At 39.0% G+C, this 17,386-nt stretch overlaps 1 protein-coding gene across 1 annotated transcript in view; it reads left to right on the forward strand.

Moving 5' to 3' along the window:
• The window catches only part of RERG (RAS like estrogen regulated growth inhibitor), a 125,815-nt gene extending 110,703 nt beyond the window's left edge, over positions 1-15,112 (forward strand). The window contains exons 3-5 of the mRNA XM_036760015.1: positions 82-138; positions 8,799-8,872; positions 10,130-15,112. Coding sequence (XP_036615910.1) covers positions 82-138; positions 8,799-8,872; positions 10,130-10,537 — 539 coding nt within the window. The 3' untranslated portion in view covers positions 10,538-15,112. The remainder of the gene's footprint in view (positions 1-81; positions 139-8,798; positions 8,873-10,129) is intronic.
• The last annotated feature ends 2,274 nt before the right edge of the window (positions 15,113-17,386 follow it).

Here is a 17,386-nt window from a genome sequence, read left to right on the forward strand (position 1 = left end):
TAGGAAGGTTTAAGCTAGTGTGCAGATGTAAATTGTAAAGTTTCAAAATTGCAAGTGAAATGTTTCTTCTTTCTTCCACAGCCCTGGTAGTAAGATTTCTGACCAAACGGTTCATCTGGGAATACGACCCAACCCTCGGTAGGTCAAGTTTCATGTTAACTTTTTTTTCTGTTAAAGAAAAAGTGGTTTGCTATCTCCTACAGTGTTCTTCTGTCCTTATTCTTTGAACCTCCCTCTGAAATACTACATACTTCAGTGGCTCATTATGGTATGAGAGTAAACCTATATTCTCAGTAATTATGCTGTTGGAATGTAAACTGTATCCATTCTTATCCATGGAAAAGCTTCAGGTATGCTCAGTTAATTAGCATTTATTAAGTACTTACTATGTTCCAGGCACTGTGCTAAGCACTGGGGATAAAAAGAAAGACAGTACCATGCCATCAAGGAGCTCACAGTCTAATGGGGGAGACAACACGCAAACAAATCTGTACAAACAAGATATTTACAGATAAATTGGAGATGATCAACAGAGAAAACGCACTGGTATTTAGGGGTACAAGAAAGGAGTCCCTTGTAGAAAGTGGGATTTTAACTTGCACTTGAAGGAAGCTAGAGAAGTCAGGAGATGGCGACAAGGAAGAAGAGTATTCTAGGCATGGGGGATGGCAAGGGAAAATATCTGCAGCATCTCCCAGTGACATATTATGTGTGTTGACCAAGGACCCTGGTGTAGCTGAGTTTGAGAGGTTCATTACCAGATAGGCCTCAGGACAATGTGTGTGAGTTCTTTGAGGGCAAGACCTGTTTTTGCCTTATGTTCTCAGCACTTTGCACAGTTCTTGGCACTATGTAGATAACTAATAAATGCTTGTTGGTTGTCTGACCGATTGAACTTCAGTTTCTTTATGTGTAAAATGAGGCAATTGGATTAAGTGGTCTCTGAGACCCCTTGCAGTTCTGGATTCTATGAACTTTATTTTCATGAGCATATCTTTGCAGGGATTATGCTTTCCAAAAACAAATGATTTATGGGAAACAAGTAGAAAAATATAAATTGTATTTGTGAAATAAGTACTTTCCAGGGAAAGAAAAAGCAAATGAAAATTATGAGCTCATAACATATTTGTGTTCTTCTGAGTATCCCTCTTTAGTCATTAGTTAACAGCTATTGCTATGTTTTAAGTAGTCGTGAATTCCTTTTTTTGTTTTTCTCCAAGAAATTTGCTACCAATGGGAATATATAAACCAATTTTGACATATTTTTCTTACCTCCAAATATAAATATAAAAGAAATGATATTTTATAATGGCTTTTAAATGTGGCTGCTAAGCAACCAAACTTTTGATCAGAAGCTTTATGAGCTCAAGAGTGTCAAATCTCTGACTCACTCTTAGGCCAGGATTTCATTAACTCTTTTGCACTGGGAATTGTATTGCCTTGGCTGATAGCTTACAGTCAGTCTCCAAGCTAAGAAATTCCCAATCCATCCACCCAGTCCACAGTTGAAGTATAGCCAGAGTTTCAGTTGTCCTTGTATTTTACAAGATAACATAAAGGGAGCTATTTACCTCTATCAGATCCTTGGTTTCCTAGGTTATTGGTCTCAATACCAGCATTCAAGTCCTATCCATTTTGTGCTGGGAACATAAACTCTGCAGAATATTAGATCAAGACAGCAGTGTAGAGGTCAGCTAGCCCAACCCCTTCGGTTTACAAACAAAGAATAAATGTTTAGAAAAAAATGAAGTGATACGAGCCTGATGAAGCAGCAGATTGATCACAATGTCCTGAGTTCTGTATCATTTTTATAACCAAACGAGAATTTGCTCATTTGCCAATTTGTTGATCTCTGAGGGGGATGAAGAAAATGAATGTTTTATTGCAAATTGAGAAAGGTCCCACGCCTAATTGTGATACTTCTATCATGTGCTTCACACTTCAACCCTGGTCAATCTGTATGTCCTGCGTGGCGGTTTACTCTTCCAGTAAAGGTGAATTCTGTGTGCTTCTCGACCATAGCTTTTTCTGAGTCATCCATAGGGGATCTACCCAGTATGCTTCAGGCCTTTATCAGAATCTGTTCCTTTTCCACAGATACCAGGTCAACTTTTAGGTGGTCCATCTATCTCTAATCCCTCTCTCTCACCCCTCATGATTAGGATTCTGCCTTTGTACCATGTTCTTGATGACTTGAAGCAGCTAGATGGTCCTTAGTGTACATAGAGTCCTGAATGTGGAGCTAGAGTCAAGAAAACCTGAGTTCATATTCTCAATCAGCCACTTCCTTGGCTGTAGGACTCTGAACAAGTCACATAAACCTCTCCCTGCCTCAGTGTTGTCATCTGTAATAGGAATAATAATAAAGTGCCTACTTCACCTGGCTGTTGTGAAGATCCAATAAGATAATGCAAGTTCTTTATGCACCTTAAAGTATGATATAAATGCTAGTTATTCTTATTATTTTTATCATTATCATTACAGTGACACCTTTTATTCCATTTCTTCCATGAATATCATTGTTGGTAATATGTAGTGGTCATTTTAGTCCCTTTGGGTCATCTGCAGTTTAGCTCTTCTAAAAACATGGTCTGGTGGGCTTTAGCATCATGTAGGAACCTAGGATCATTGGAAGTATTGTGTTGTTTTCCAAAAGCAGTACATCCTGTCCCCTTCTATTTAGTTCTAGGCCCAGGTCATAGTCCATCTGAGGTGCCTTTGCATGGTACGTATGTCCTTATAGATGAACTCAGTGGTCTCCCGTGTCACTATATGTCCTCGTCTATATAAAAACTAGCATTTATATAGCACCTTAAGGCTTGCAAATTGCTTTACAAATATTAACTCATTTGATCTTCACAATAATCCTGGGAAGTAGGTGCTATTATTATCCCCATTTTACAGATGAAGAAACTGAGGCAGATAGAAGTTAAGTAACTTGCCCAGGGTCACACAGCTAGTAAGTTCCTGAGGCTCTTTGTGAAGTTTGGGTTTGGTTAAAGGGCCACACTTGAGGACCTAGAGGGCCACATGTGGCCTTGAGAACACAGATTCCCCACCCCTGGCCAAGTGCAATTACTACGATATCCTCTGCAAATAGGTGCATTTGAAGTAATTTATTCTCTTGATTCCAGAAAATGTTTGTGCTCCAGAAGTTCCTTAGGTAATTCTGCACATCTGAAGTTGTCCCTTGTCTTTCACTAGCTGTAATAATAAAGCATGCCTGATGGAAGTACATAGATGAACAAGTATGATAGTTTCAATGCAGGGGAGGAATGCAAAAACATTTTCTACTTGTTCCCCACCTTTGAGGGAGCTAGCAACAGTTTTGTAATTTTTACCACCAGTTATTGTAAGAGCCATAATTTCAGCAAGAAATAGTCTAGGAATAATATTATTTCCAATGTCAATGTCAAGAAAGAACAAGGGGAGTTTGGATCTTCTGTTCTGGTCCAAATAATTACTTTTCTTTCAGTCATCCATTCTGGCATATTCTACATGAGTAGACATCCTTTGCTTTAATCAGAAGGAAACAAAGTAGAGGGTTCACTTTAACCCCTTCTATAATATCAAATTTTTCAGTAGTTTATGTTACCAATAAAGGTAGGAGTCTTTTTGTTGTTTTGTTTTTGTTTTGTTTGTTTTGATGGGCATGCACAAGTACAGCTCTCTTCATTGGTAAGTGATTCCACATTAGGATGTTTGGGTGTGAGCAAAGCTATTAGAAGCAAATATTTAAAATGTCAATTAGTAAAGCCTGGGATGACAGTCCTGCAGAAGAAGAAGGGATGGATGGGTTGCTTTGTTGGAGGAAATAATCTCATTAACTGACAGTTCCTTAGAAAAATCAAGATTTCTGATCTATGTAGAAAGACTGGCATGAATTGATGTAGAATGAAGAAAGGAGTGCCAAAAGAATAATGAACGCAATGAAATCAATAATGTATATAAAAGAAATGTAAAAAGAGGCAACAAAACTTCACATAATTCATCCTTTCTGTTAACAGTCAAGTACAAAGGTGGAAAGAAACTGTGTAGCCATACTCACAATTATTAGGTGGTTTTGCTAAACCATTTTCAGGAAATATATGTAAGGAGGAGTCTTTCTTTGTTGGGTGGTAGCTGTTGTGTCAAAGGAAAATATAGCGATGAGAAGACATTTTTTAAAGCAAAAGAAAACCCCTAATATATATACATGAAGCCCTTGTAGGCAAAACTCCTAATGAGTTTGCCTGAGAAAAAGCAAAGTCCTTAATGAGAAAGGAAATCAGTTCAAATAAAATCTCCACACTTGTGTAAAGCTAGTATTCAAAGCAGATAAAATTATCCTACCACCCACTGTCACCATTGCAGCAGACATTTCCTCGTTTCCTACATTTAGTCTTTTTTTCTCTGTTAGCAAACAGCCAAATGATCCCATAACTTCCTATCATTTTTATAACATTTCATTTCTCCTTACTGAGGAATTCTGTGCTTGAAAATCATACTAATTTATTGTGGAAGGCACAGTGAAAATCACCCTCATTTTTTAGGTGACCAAGAAGCAGATGCAATATAGCCCCAAATTTGGCTTCTGCCGAGGCTTCAGTAATAATGCTAATCATTTAAAAGAGGGGGCCAGCAAAAATGCAAGGATAAGAAACACCACAAGGAACATCAAAGGAAGAAGGGGAGGGGAGGAATATGTGCCTGGAGCATATGTGACATTTCCCGTGGCTCTCCAGAGTCAAACTAGAGCATTGATGATAAAAATGATTAAGGCAGAATATTTCTTTGAAGACTCTGGCTGTAAATGGCACACTAGACAGCTAAATGACAAAAAAAAAAAAAGAGAACAGATGTGCCCTTTTTATGGAGTAGTTAGGAAACCAGTCCAACAGCAGACATGTATTGGGTGCTCACTATGTGCCAGGCCCTCTGCTAAACACTAGGGCTACAGAGACAAAATGAAATAGCCCATGGCCCAGAGAGAGTTCTGAGGGGTCCATGGTTTGAAAGTCCCTGTGAGGTCAGAGACTAGGCTTGAGAGGAGAAAGGAAATTATGAGCATCTGAGGCATTTCCAAGTCTTTGATCAAGGAGGAGCCTTTGTGGGTGATGTTAAGATCAGTGGCATGACCTGAAATGAAGTGGAGAAATAGAGGTTGTGGAATTTGAGAAAATTGATGAACTAAGAAGGTAGGCTATTTGAGATAACATTAACAGGTATATGTTAATGTTATATGTTGATGTATTAATAATTAATAACATATTAATAATAATATTATATATGTGTGTATACACACACACACACATATATTCAAGTCCTCTGGCATAAGGGCAGGAGTTGGGGAAGAGAGGAAGCCTATAAGCCTGGTACTAAACTCCTTGAGAAAAGGTGCAGAATAACAGCAGCCACCATGTTCTAGATTGAGTGAGACTTCAAAGGAAGAGAGATTTCTGAGTGATTATAGCAGCAAAAGGTGTCTCATAATAGAAGTAGGAAACCAAGAATATTCTAAACTCTCCCTCTAAGCCCAAGGTGATGAGGGTTAAAGAGATACAGCTGGTGCTAGAGACAGTGACCTGTGGTGCCATGTCACTGGTGAGGAACATGGTCTCTGTGAGTATCAGAGGAAGGGGTCCAAACTGAAGAGAAAGTGTGTTAGATTGGGAGAGTAACAGGTAGTAAGAGATTGGTAAGTTTTAGGGGTATTAGTAGTAGAAGTTGCATAGCTGAAGATGGCAAATGCTTAGAATACTCACAGTGAAAAAAATAAGTAATAAGAATGCTCACAGTGTTGGACCCTGCCCTGGGGTCTAGGCTACAGTTCGGGAGTTGGGGTTTTGCCTCAAGTGGAATGGTCTTTGTGCAAGCAAACAGGTTCAGGTTTCAGCCCCAGGTTAGGGGGAGGTGTTCTCTGTGTAAAAAACAAAAGTAAAACAACCCCTGACCTCGAGGAGCTTACATTTTATATACTAAAAGGGGAGAGAACATGTGTGTGTGTGTGTGTGTACATATATACATCTACATACATAGATGTGTGTGTGTATATATACACACAGACACACACACACACACTTACATCTATGTGATTTGTATATACATGAATACACACCCAAAAAAACATACAAAAGAGCTGCAAAAGGTGGTGCTTGAGCTGTGTCTTGATGGAGAGCAGAGAGGGGGAAGTACATTCCAGATGTGGCATCACCTAGTCCAAAGGCATGAAGAATAGAAATGGGGCAGCTAGATGACTCAGTAGAGAAAGGACAGCCTGAAGTCAGGAAGACTTGGGTTCAAATCTGGCCTTAGATACTTACTAGCTGTGTGACCTTGGGCAAGTCACTTAACCTCAGCTTGCCTCAGTTTTCTCAACTGTATAATGGGGACAGTAATAACATCTACCTTTCAGGGTTCTTTCAAAGATCAAATGAGATAATATTTGTCAAGTCCATGGCACAGTGCCTGCCACATAATATGCTATTGAAATGTTAGCTGTTAACTATATTTGTATTATTATGTAGGTATATATGTAGTATTGTTATTATTATTTTATAAGAGCAACAGTGAATAGGCCTGTAAGTCTAGACTGTAGAGTGCATGGAGAGAATATAATAAGGTTGCAAAGGTAAGTTGGGGCCTAGTTGTAAAGAGTTTTAAATACTGAGCCTGAGAGTTTCTATTTTATACTCGAGATAGTCAAAACCACTGGAGTTGAGTAGGTTGATGGCATGATTGGACCTTCACTTCAGGCAGATCCCTTTGGCAGCAGTGTGGAGGGAGGCTCGAGACAGAGAGGTCAGTGAGGAGTCTCAACCCCTACCCAGGTGTGGAGAAGAGCTGTGCCTGTGTTCAAGCCTCTGACCAAGGCTTCTCAGCCGCTGCTCACGGAATGAGCATTCTCACTCCTGGCTTTCCATGTCAGTGTTCAAATGGGGAAGGGAGGGAAGGCTGCTGGCTGCTCAGGGTTCTTTCACTGGCAGCAGCCTCCCATACAGCTTTGTGGTTTCTTCCTAGCGTGATTCAACATCCTCTGGGCAGCTCAGAACTCTGACTCTCCCTCAAGGCAGTGGAGTCTAGTCCACCCTGAGTCACCTCTGGAGCTGAGCCCTTAAGGGGACATTCCTCACTCTTGACCTTGAGCTGCCACTCATCCCAGGTTTCTGAAGTCCACCAGACTTCCAAATGCCCTCTCGGGACCACTTCTTTCATCACTGCTGCTCAATCCTGCAGCTCCTTTCATCTCTTCAGCATTTGGGCTGACCATAAGGTCAGGGCCATCCTGAAGCTTGGAGCTCATGCTTGTCATGTAGGGCATAGATACTTAAACCCAGTTACACATGTGCCTCTTTTGGGGGGGGCGGGGTTTGCATTTGGGATGGACAGGTATTATCACAGAAGGGGAGAGCAGCTTCCCCACTGGAGAGAGGATGTATACTTAGATGAAGGGACATGGAGAAAAGAGGGAATAGTCCTCTCCAGTGTTATAATCTGGTGGTCCTGGTTTCCCAAACTCTAGCCTATCATTCTTGAAAGTAACAATGGTCTGCCTGCTTTACTCTGAGAGCACATGTATGACACTTAAAGTTGGAACATATATGGGGCAGCAACATGGTACAGTGAATACAGTGCCAGACCTAGAGAAGTTCAAATGTGGCCTCAGAGACTTAGCTGTGTGACCTTGGTCTAGTCACTTAACTCTGCTCACCTCGGTTTCTTCATCAGTAAAATTTGGGTAATAATAGCGCCTAATTCTCAGGGCTGTTGTGAGGATCAGATGAGAGAGTCATTGTGCAGTGCCTGGCACATAGTAAATGCTATATAAATTTTTTTTTCAGACATGATACAATTGGATATTGCACAAGGCCTGGAGTCAGGAAAACCACAATTCAAATCCAGCCTCAGACACTTATTATTTGGGACAAATCACTTAGCCTCTATTTGCCTTATTTTCCTCCCATATAAAATATAGCCGTTGCCCCCAGGGGTTCTTGTAAGGATTAAATGACATAATAATTGTAGAGCAATTAGCATAGGCCCTGGCACATAGTAAGCACTATATAAATGTTGGTTATCATTATTATTATTATTATAGCCTCCAGTCTTCTTTGTCTACCAGGGGTGGGGAACCTGCAGCCTAGAGGCCACAGGTGGCCTTCTAGGTCCTTGGGTGCAGCCTTTTGACTGAGTCTAAGTTTTACAGAACAAATCCTTTTATTAAGGGAACTTGTTCTGTGAAGTTTAGATTCAAGAGCTGCACTTGAGGACCTAGAGGGCCACATGTGGCCTTGAGGCTGAAGCTTCCCTACTCCCCCGCCTCTGTCTCTCTCTCTCTCTCTCTCTCTCTCTCTCTCTCTCTCTCTCTCTCACTCTCTCTCTCACACACACACACACACACACACACACACACACACACACACACACATTCTCTCCTCTACATATATGAATACATAGTGAGGCAGAAGTCACTACATACTTCTAGGTAATTCAGGATATGAGCTGGAATTCTCATCTTTCTTACATTATTTTAATCATTCCTGTGAACATCTAATCATATTATATTGAATGTAGCAACTTTGGCTTCAATTATTTCATTTCAACAAATATATTGACTACATGCTATGTGCAGAACCCCCTGAAGCTCAAGAGAAATAAAAGATCAGACACAATTCCTGTCTTATAGAATTACAAACTTAAATGCCACATACTTATACACAAACACAAAAAAAATGAATTTCTGTTAGTGCTAATCCAAGTCTTAGGAGCCATATTTATCTGATTAATATCATATTCTTTTTTTTTTCTTCTTCCCCCAGAATCAACTTATCGGCATCAAGCAACAATTGATGATGAAGTTCTTTCCGTGGACATACTAGACACGGCTGGTCAGGTAGGTAAGGGGTTCAGTTAAAATGTATTCTGCATTAGGCACTGATAGAAGCAAAACAAGGATCCTGGATGAAACCATGAAATGAGGATGGATCTGTGTAGCCTGGGAAATATAAATAGTATAGTATAACTTTGATAGTATAACTATTGAAACTGAGCTTTTGATGACCAAAGAAGTGCTTTGCCCAAATTATCTAGGCATTTAATATACTGCCACTCCTGTGATAGTCTTTACAGCCAGTACAATTCAGTTCAGTACTTGTTAAGTGCATGGCTCATGCAAGTTACTGATCAAGATACATGATGCCAAGGTGAAAAAATGACAGTCCCTGCTAGGAATTCAAGGAGTTTATGATCTAATAAAGGGGGCTACAACATGGACATTTTCCACTGCTCTTAGACAGCTTTACAAACACTCTATTTCTTAGCTACCCTCTGGTGTTCCTGCTGTCCCCTGTACTCTCTCTCTCTCTCCCTCTCTCTCCCTGTCTCTCTCTCTCTCACACACACACACTCACACACACACACACATACACACACACACCCTTACCCTTTAACTGTTGGAAACCTGGGGTGTAAACTTTTAAAAGACAAATAAAATTCTGACTCCTGCCTCAGTCAGTTAGGAGGGAGGTTTCATATAAAATGAATGAATGAAAAAAGATTTACCAACCATTTATCAGGTATAGACACTGCTACGCCTGGGGATGCAAACAAAAGTGAAGACAGGTGCTGCCCACAAGGGGCTTCCATTCTAAAATGAAAAGACAACACATAAAAGTCGTGTTGGCCCTGAAGAGGTATTTTTGGTTTGGAAAGTTTCAAAGGCTGTGAGTGGAGCTATAGGGAAGTTAATTGTCACACCCTTTCTGGTAACAACCCCAGTATTGATTTGATTATAATTTCAGACCTGGAAATCTGGAGGGAGGGGTGCAGAGGGTATGCAAACAGAAGTGCGGCCTTTAGTGAGGAGACAGTTGAGGAGTAAAGTATGGCATGCCACATGAGGCTAGTGAGAGGAGCAGGACCTCCAGAGTGGGTGTCCCTGAAAGGGACAGGGCATGGTTACTGATATTAAAATACCATAGTTTTACTATCCAAGCTGTCCAAGAAAGTCCATATAGGAACGCACTACTGAATGACTTTTTAGGCATGCAAAGCTGTGTAGCATTCAACAGATGATTGTAGAAAAGACATTGTAGGCTACTCTTAATGCTGTTATCTTCAAGCTCCCCAATTGTCATTTCTCTGTCAACAGGAGGATGCTATTCAGAGGGAAGGACACGTGAGATGGGGAGAAGGTTTTGTGCTGGTCTATGACATTACTGACCGGGGAAGCTTCGAGGATGTGCTCCCACTTAAGAACTTGCTGGACGAGATCAAAAAGCCTAAGAATGTGACTCTGATCTTAGTGGGGAACAAAGCTGACCTAGACCATTCTAGACAAGTTAGTACTGAAGAAGGAGAGAAGCTGGCTACTGACCTGGCCTGTGCATTTTATGAGTGTTCAGCTTGTACCGGAGAAGGGAATATCACAGAGGTTTTCTATGAGCTGTGCCGGGAGGTCCGGCGTCGGAAGATGGTCCAAGGCAAGACAAGAAGGCGAAGCTCTACCACGCATGTCAAGCAGGCAATTAACAAGATGCTCACCAAAATCAGCAGTTAAAGGGCTGTGTTTCCCAGGGGATTCATGCTACAGTAGGGTTGGCTATTTGAAAATGCAAACCAAATGGCCAAATGGTTGTTTCTCTCTCCTCCATCCCCCCCCGCCCCTGCCTATTCGTTCCCCTCTGAAAAAAGAAAAAAGAAGATACACTATCAGCTCTTTTGGCAAAGGGGGAGAAATTCTGTCCCCTAGGCTCATATACTTCATATATTACAGTACGATTATGCTTATAAGGTTTTCAGCTTTTCTGTTTGCATATGGTACATTCTGAAGACACCACCTTGTTTTAGGATATGGCCAGTACAAATAGGATTGGATATCTTTCAGAAATTCACTTCACATTAAGATAGTTCTAGGACTGGAATCTATCCAAAGGTATTTCTCCCCTTTCCACAGTATAATTTGATTTCCATTTCTGGAATCGGTTCTATCAGCACCTGATTGGCTCAAGATCTTTTTTCCATGGATACACTGTATGAACAGCTATGTAATGATCAAAATGAATAAAACAAGATCTCCCATGCTAGGTCAGGAACATTTCTCAGCTCTTTTTTCCTGTTCCCAAAATAGGGATACAATGTACCATAACTGAAAGCCTATCAGACTCTTCTTCACTGATGCACTACCCCCCAAACAACCTTTTTTCCTATTCTCTTGTCCCCACCTCATTAAATTGAAAATTTAGAGTAATTGATATTAGAAAGTACTCTTCTTCATGTCCTAAATTCTCATCTTTCTACTTTCTTGGAAATATGTAGCCAATTGACATTCACAGTAGATGCCAATTGCCTCATGGGAAAAACAAAAATTACCCAGAATATGAAGCTAGAGAGATCGAAGATTACTATGCAAATAAATTAATTTTAAAAATATAGCAAGTGATATCTGGAGTGGCTGTGGGGTTATACAGCCTGGAAAATTTGGAACAATATAGACAGAAAGTATAGCTAATAAAAGTATTTGGGGACCCAGAATATCTAAAATTCCAAATGACTCCCAATTAAACTGAATCTGATACATCTTTCACTTTAAGTATTTTTATTTTAGACCTGGTAGGTCAGAAATCTTGTGATCACTTATTTCCAAACTATATTATATGAAAGAATTATAAAGAATATAAAACCTTGGAAATAGTAGTAGTTCCTTGTACAGTATTACAAGTAATATACCAGTAAAGCCATACTCTGACATGTACATTATCATCTTAACTGTGGCTTCTCAAAGCTATTGCCTTCAGAGTGTAAGCTGTCAGGTTCACCCCAGCTAGAGAGATTTCTAATACTGGACAGATGGTGGATTTTCTCCCACAGTCTCAGTCTAGCTAAATTCAGAGAAGCCCATTCTCAAAAGTTGATGATTAATTTTTTGGCTACGGCAGATCACAAAACCATATTTTAAGATGTAGAGGGGCTGAGAGGCATTGAAGTATGCCTGACTATATATAAAAATGAATTTTCAATAGGTAAGGTAGTGATTATCTATGTCTATAGGAGGATAAATGGTTTAGAAGGTAATTCCAAAATAACTGGGAAGGAGAAGGGGGAAGAGAGAGAGAGAGAGAGAGAGATGAAAGAAAGCTAGAGAACTCCTTATTCACATAGTTTTCAATGATTATAGTAGATAACAGAAGTTTGAAACATCATCTAAATGATCATTCACTGCCTTGTGACACTAAAAATATTTTAAACTTGAACCATGAAATTATTTTATGTGCAGGTGTATTTGAAAATTTTCAAGCAGTGATCTATACCTTGATCTTCATTTACAAAGATTTTAGAAAAACCATCTGATAATCTGTGTTTTCATTTAAGTTGGAGAGGTGCCTTTAAAAAGAAAAGAAATAATCCTTATTTTACTGTAGCTAATAAAAATCCCCTTTTCTTTTGATTAAACTTAATTTAGAGGCTGTCTTCTGAGATTCTTAGAGAAGTTGACTATCCAAAGCAGTATGGGGAAGTAATAAAATCCCCAGGGAAAGCAATATGACTCCTTTGGGCAGAATTTTACTATCCATGAATGGTGATATTAATACCAGATACTTAATATAGTGTTTTAAAGTTTGAAAAATACTTCACATAAACTTTTTTATCTGAGCTTCAAAACAGTCCTTTGAGGCAGGTACCAAAAGTATTGTTATCCCCAGTTTCCAGAGAGCAAAACTGTGGCTCAGATAGGGATGGTGATTTGCCAATGGTCGCATAGCTAGTTGAGGTTGGATTGGAGGCCAAGTGTTTCCATTTCTAAATCCAGCACTCAACCCCCTGTAGGAAGCTTGTCATTACCGCCATTAGCCAAGATTGATGAAGACCATGTCTGGGGAGCAAGCATGTGACAGAAATCTAGGCATTTATAAATAAGTGACTTTTCTCATGTTTTTCTTCTGTGTTTAAAGGTAGGCTGTTGATGTTATGCTTGGACTGATAATAGAATAGAAAACTAGGTTACAACTTTTGGAAGTGTTTGCAATATGCTTTCATTCTAATATTTCATTGACTCAAAAGGAAGTCAGAAAACACCAAAGAGTCAAAAGAGCAAGACTAAGGATGATGCTAAACATCTTCCCTCTCTACAGGGCACACGCATATATTTCTTTTAAAACTAAACCTGTGATTTCATTGGTATAAGGAGCTTTCTCTCTCAGTGAAATAGGCACTTTCTCTGCAACTTCTGGTCTGAGAAAAGTTGCCTGGGTCACCAAGAGGTTAAATGACATAACGAGACAGTCTGTGTGGGGCAGAGGCGGACTTGACCTCAGATCTCCTGACTCCAGCCCAGTTCCTGCTACCCATCAGTCCACACTGCCTTTCAAGAACACACAAATAAATACAGAGTCAGAATTTGTTGTTTTCAATTCTGAAGTAGTGTGGTTCCTGTTGCTGACACTTTCCCCTTTTGATCTACCCCTGCTCATTTGTTTCACGGTTTGCTTGTGGCAGATTGGATTTAATTTAGCACACATCATTTTGTTGTTGTTGTTTTTAATCCCAGCAGTTTATAAGTTTCTGCAAGACACTTTGCCTGTAAGGGATACAAGGTAGTGCAGATATTTTATGGAAACCTGAACAGAATGGTATAGAGGAAAAGTGTGGTCTTACTTTTCCTCAGAATATTTTAGTAAGCACTTAATGCTCAGGCCTCTTTGTTTCCTTGCTGCTATCTACCTGTAGAATATTTTTCATGCTCATTAGAATCTCCACAATATAGATGGGAGAAGTGTGAGAACAAAGGAGATAATATTTTAGCATTTTTTTGATAGCCCTAGTAAGTGACTAGTTGAAGAAGAGGAAGAATCTCTTGGCTAAAATAAGGTTTGGGAGTGATAGTGGACCACATGAGCCATCCTGTGATACAGAAAATTATTAGATACATGTTATAAAAATATATAAGATTTCACAATGGGGTTTGTTTATTATTTCTTGGTTAATCAAATAAAAACCAGGTACTTTAAGCATAAAAAAAATTTCCATTTCATTGCAATTGGAAATTGATGTGAAATGAATTGATATGCCATATCAATTCACATATCACATATCATATTCTATTACTGAAACTACAAAGCTCTAACAGTGGTATGCACTAATTTGTCAGCAAACATGGAAGAACGTCTATTTCTTCCAGAGTAGAGGAACTCCTAAAGCTGTCAAGCTGGCAATGTCAGCATTAATTTAATTAAACGTCAATTTAAAATAGTGGTAAGAAATCTTCACAGAGCTCTGGCTGGGATTCAGAATTTCCTATAGTCAGCTCATTCATTCATGGTAGTGAGGTCCATTTGGATGAATAGCATCCACAGATAAATTTGAAACTTCATTTGATCCAGTAATGTTACACCTATACACACCCTTACAGACTCACCAGAATTGGGGGGAGGGTGGGGAGAGGAAGGCAAAGAACAAAATTGTCTAATTTTTCCCTCTTGCTTTTTCCTGATTTTTCACATTTGGTGAAAGTGGCAAAAGAAGGTAAAGTCCCAAAAGAGGGATGAGAGGAGGAGGAGAAAGAAGGGGGTAGCAGCAGGGAAGAGGGGAAGCCAAAGTACTGGATATGCAACAGCTTTAATCAAAGAGCATTTATTAAGCTTTTGCTGTGTGCCAGATACTACGCTATTTGCTGGGGATTCAAATACAAGAAAAGGAACAATCCCCACTCTCAAAGAATTTAATAATCAATGCATGAATAATTGGGAGTTAGCTATATCACTCAGTCCAGTACTGTACATATGTTAACCTATACTCTCAAAGTAAGAGATGAGAGGGATGTGTGTTTAAAAATTCATTAGGTTAATTACTCTTTTGCTGAAATAAATGAGTCATTTCTCCCTGTCATACCCCCAAATCTAAAAATTCTGGCACTTTATTTTAGAGGAAAATGTCCATATCCTTTACATATATGTGTTTATGTATATATTTACATATATGTGTGTATATATACACACGTATATATAAATGCATAGATATATGTATAAACCATTTGTAAGGTTGAAGCTTTGATTCACCAATGCATTTTGAAAATTTGGTGTAATTAACTTATTTCATTTGAAATACTGAGATTATAATAAAACATCATTTTCACACATACTGTCGTGTCTTTGGTATTCTTTCTCCTGATCATATTGGCAAAGAATAACAATGTCAGAGTAGGAAAGTGCTTCAGAAATTATCTGGTCCAACCCATACCTGAAAATGAATCCGTTCAACGACACACCCAACCAGTATTCCTCTGGCTTCAACCTACCTTTCTACCTTTATTATGTGTCACTTAACTTTATGCACTCTGCCCTCCAGCCAAATTAACTCTCTTACTATCCTGCAGATACAACATTCCACCCATTATTTCTGTATCTTTGCGCAAGAATTCCCTTCCTAGCCTGGAAGGGACTCCTTCCTAAAATCCCTAGTTTCCTTCAAAGCTCAGCTCAAAAGCTACCTCCTCCAAAGAAACCTTACCTGATAATCCTAGCCGCAACTGCCTCTCCTACAAAAAAAAAAAATAACCTGTTATATATTTTAACATGCTTGTATATGTACCTGTCACCTCTCCTCGCCCATTGTATTGTCTTAGAACCTGGATTCAGAAGATGATAGTGGACTGGGGCGGAGGTTGCTGTGATTCCTCAGAGTGCACTTGAGAAGTACTGCTCATACCCTGTATCACACACAGACACATACCCCATCTTGCTACACATGAGAAGATTGGGGAAAAGAGCTCTGGAGGGAGGGGAGGGGAGGGGAGACTAAGAACTAGTCAGGGATCAAGACAGACTTCCTTAGGAAAAAGGTGTTTGAGCTGAGCTTTGAAGAAAGTAGGGGATGCAATGAAGTAGAATTAAGTAGAGAGTATATTCCAGGCATGAAGGACAATAAAAACACAGACAAGAAATGGTAAGTCATACACAGGCTAGTGCTAGAACATAGAATTAATAAGGAAATAGTGTGCATTAAGCCTAGATAGGAGTCAAAGTGTAAAGGGCTTTAAAAGTTAAAAAAGAGAAACTTTATTCTAGAGCTTATGTCTCTCCTAGAGTTTGGGTTTTAGCCTAGAGTTCCCTTCATGCTTCCCCATTTCCAATGTCTTTTCCCATGCTCACTTCTTTTTTTAAAATAACTGTATTTTAAAATACAAACAATTGTGTTCTTTCTTCCTTTGGCTTTTAACTATTAAAAAACACTGTAAAGAATTCTGATTTTGACTTTTAAAAATGATGCAGAACAAAGACAAGCCATTTCTGCAGGACAGTTTTAAGCAAAATAGCTATTTTTAAAAATACCTTACATTTATGCAATACTTTATTGTTTACAAAGTAATTTCACATTCATTCTTTTGTTTGATCCTCCCAACAACCCTATGTCCTAGGTGGAGTAGGAACTTCAAAAAATATTTTATTGATATCTTTTGTTTGTAATATCACCTTCATTTCCAAATATATCCATTTCTTCTCCTTCACCCAATGAACTACATTATAATAATGAATTTAAAAGGGAAAGAGAAATGAAATAGCTTAGCAAAACTAATTTCGATTGTCTGGAAAATTCTCCTCCAATTCTGCCAAAAAAAAAAAAAGAGAGGGGTATATTTTTTTCAACTCTTCTCCAGAGCAAAACTTCATCATCATTAGATTATAAGCTCTTTGAGAGCAGGGATAGTCCTTTGCCTTTATTCATATGCCTAGCACTTAGCATAATTATTGGCACAAAGCGGGTGTTTAATAAATGCTTATAGATTGATCATCATAATTGCAGCGTATTCAGTTTTGCTTTCTTGTTCTTTTTATTTTTTATTTTCATTGATAGAAAGAAATTTCCTCTATCAATGCATATGAGCACTTTCTCTGCAATATATAGTTTTCGAGAGCTTCCTGTGGCACTGAGAAGTGGCTTACTCAGGGGTATCACAGCCGGCGTGTCCTACAGCAACCTTGAAATCAGGTCTTCATGAGTCCCAAGCCAGCTTCTATCTACTTTAGCCATAACTGCCCATTATTTCTTATAGTGCAGTAACACTCCATTACTCTTATGTACCGCAACTTCTTTATCCCCCACATTGTTATTTACCTGTGGGCTTTTGTGGTTTCCTTATGCATGTACTTATTATTTTAAGTAAATATCTATTATGAACTTAACACAAATGTCTCAATATACAAAGAAGGACAGAAAAGATCAATAGAAGTGACAAGTGATTTCAAGCTCCTTCCAGGAAGTAAATGCCCATCCAGGAAAGCAAGGGAATAGGAAAAGTCAATCAGAAAGAAAAGTCACTTGAATAATTCTAAGTATGTTCAGAAGAGGACTTGGTTACACAAGTAGATTTTCCTGCCGAATGTCTTTTCTAATCTCTGGCTTTCATGGTTGC

Source organism: Trichosurus vulpecula, chromosome 5 (assembly GCF_011100635.1).
Source record: "Trichosurus vulpecula isolate mTriVul1 chromosome 5, mTriVul1.pri, whole genome shotgun sequence".
Lineage (NCBI taxonomy): Eukaryota > Metazoa > Chordata > Mammalia > Diprotodontia > Phalangeridae > Trichosurus > Trichosurus vulpecula.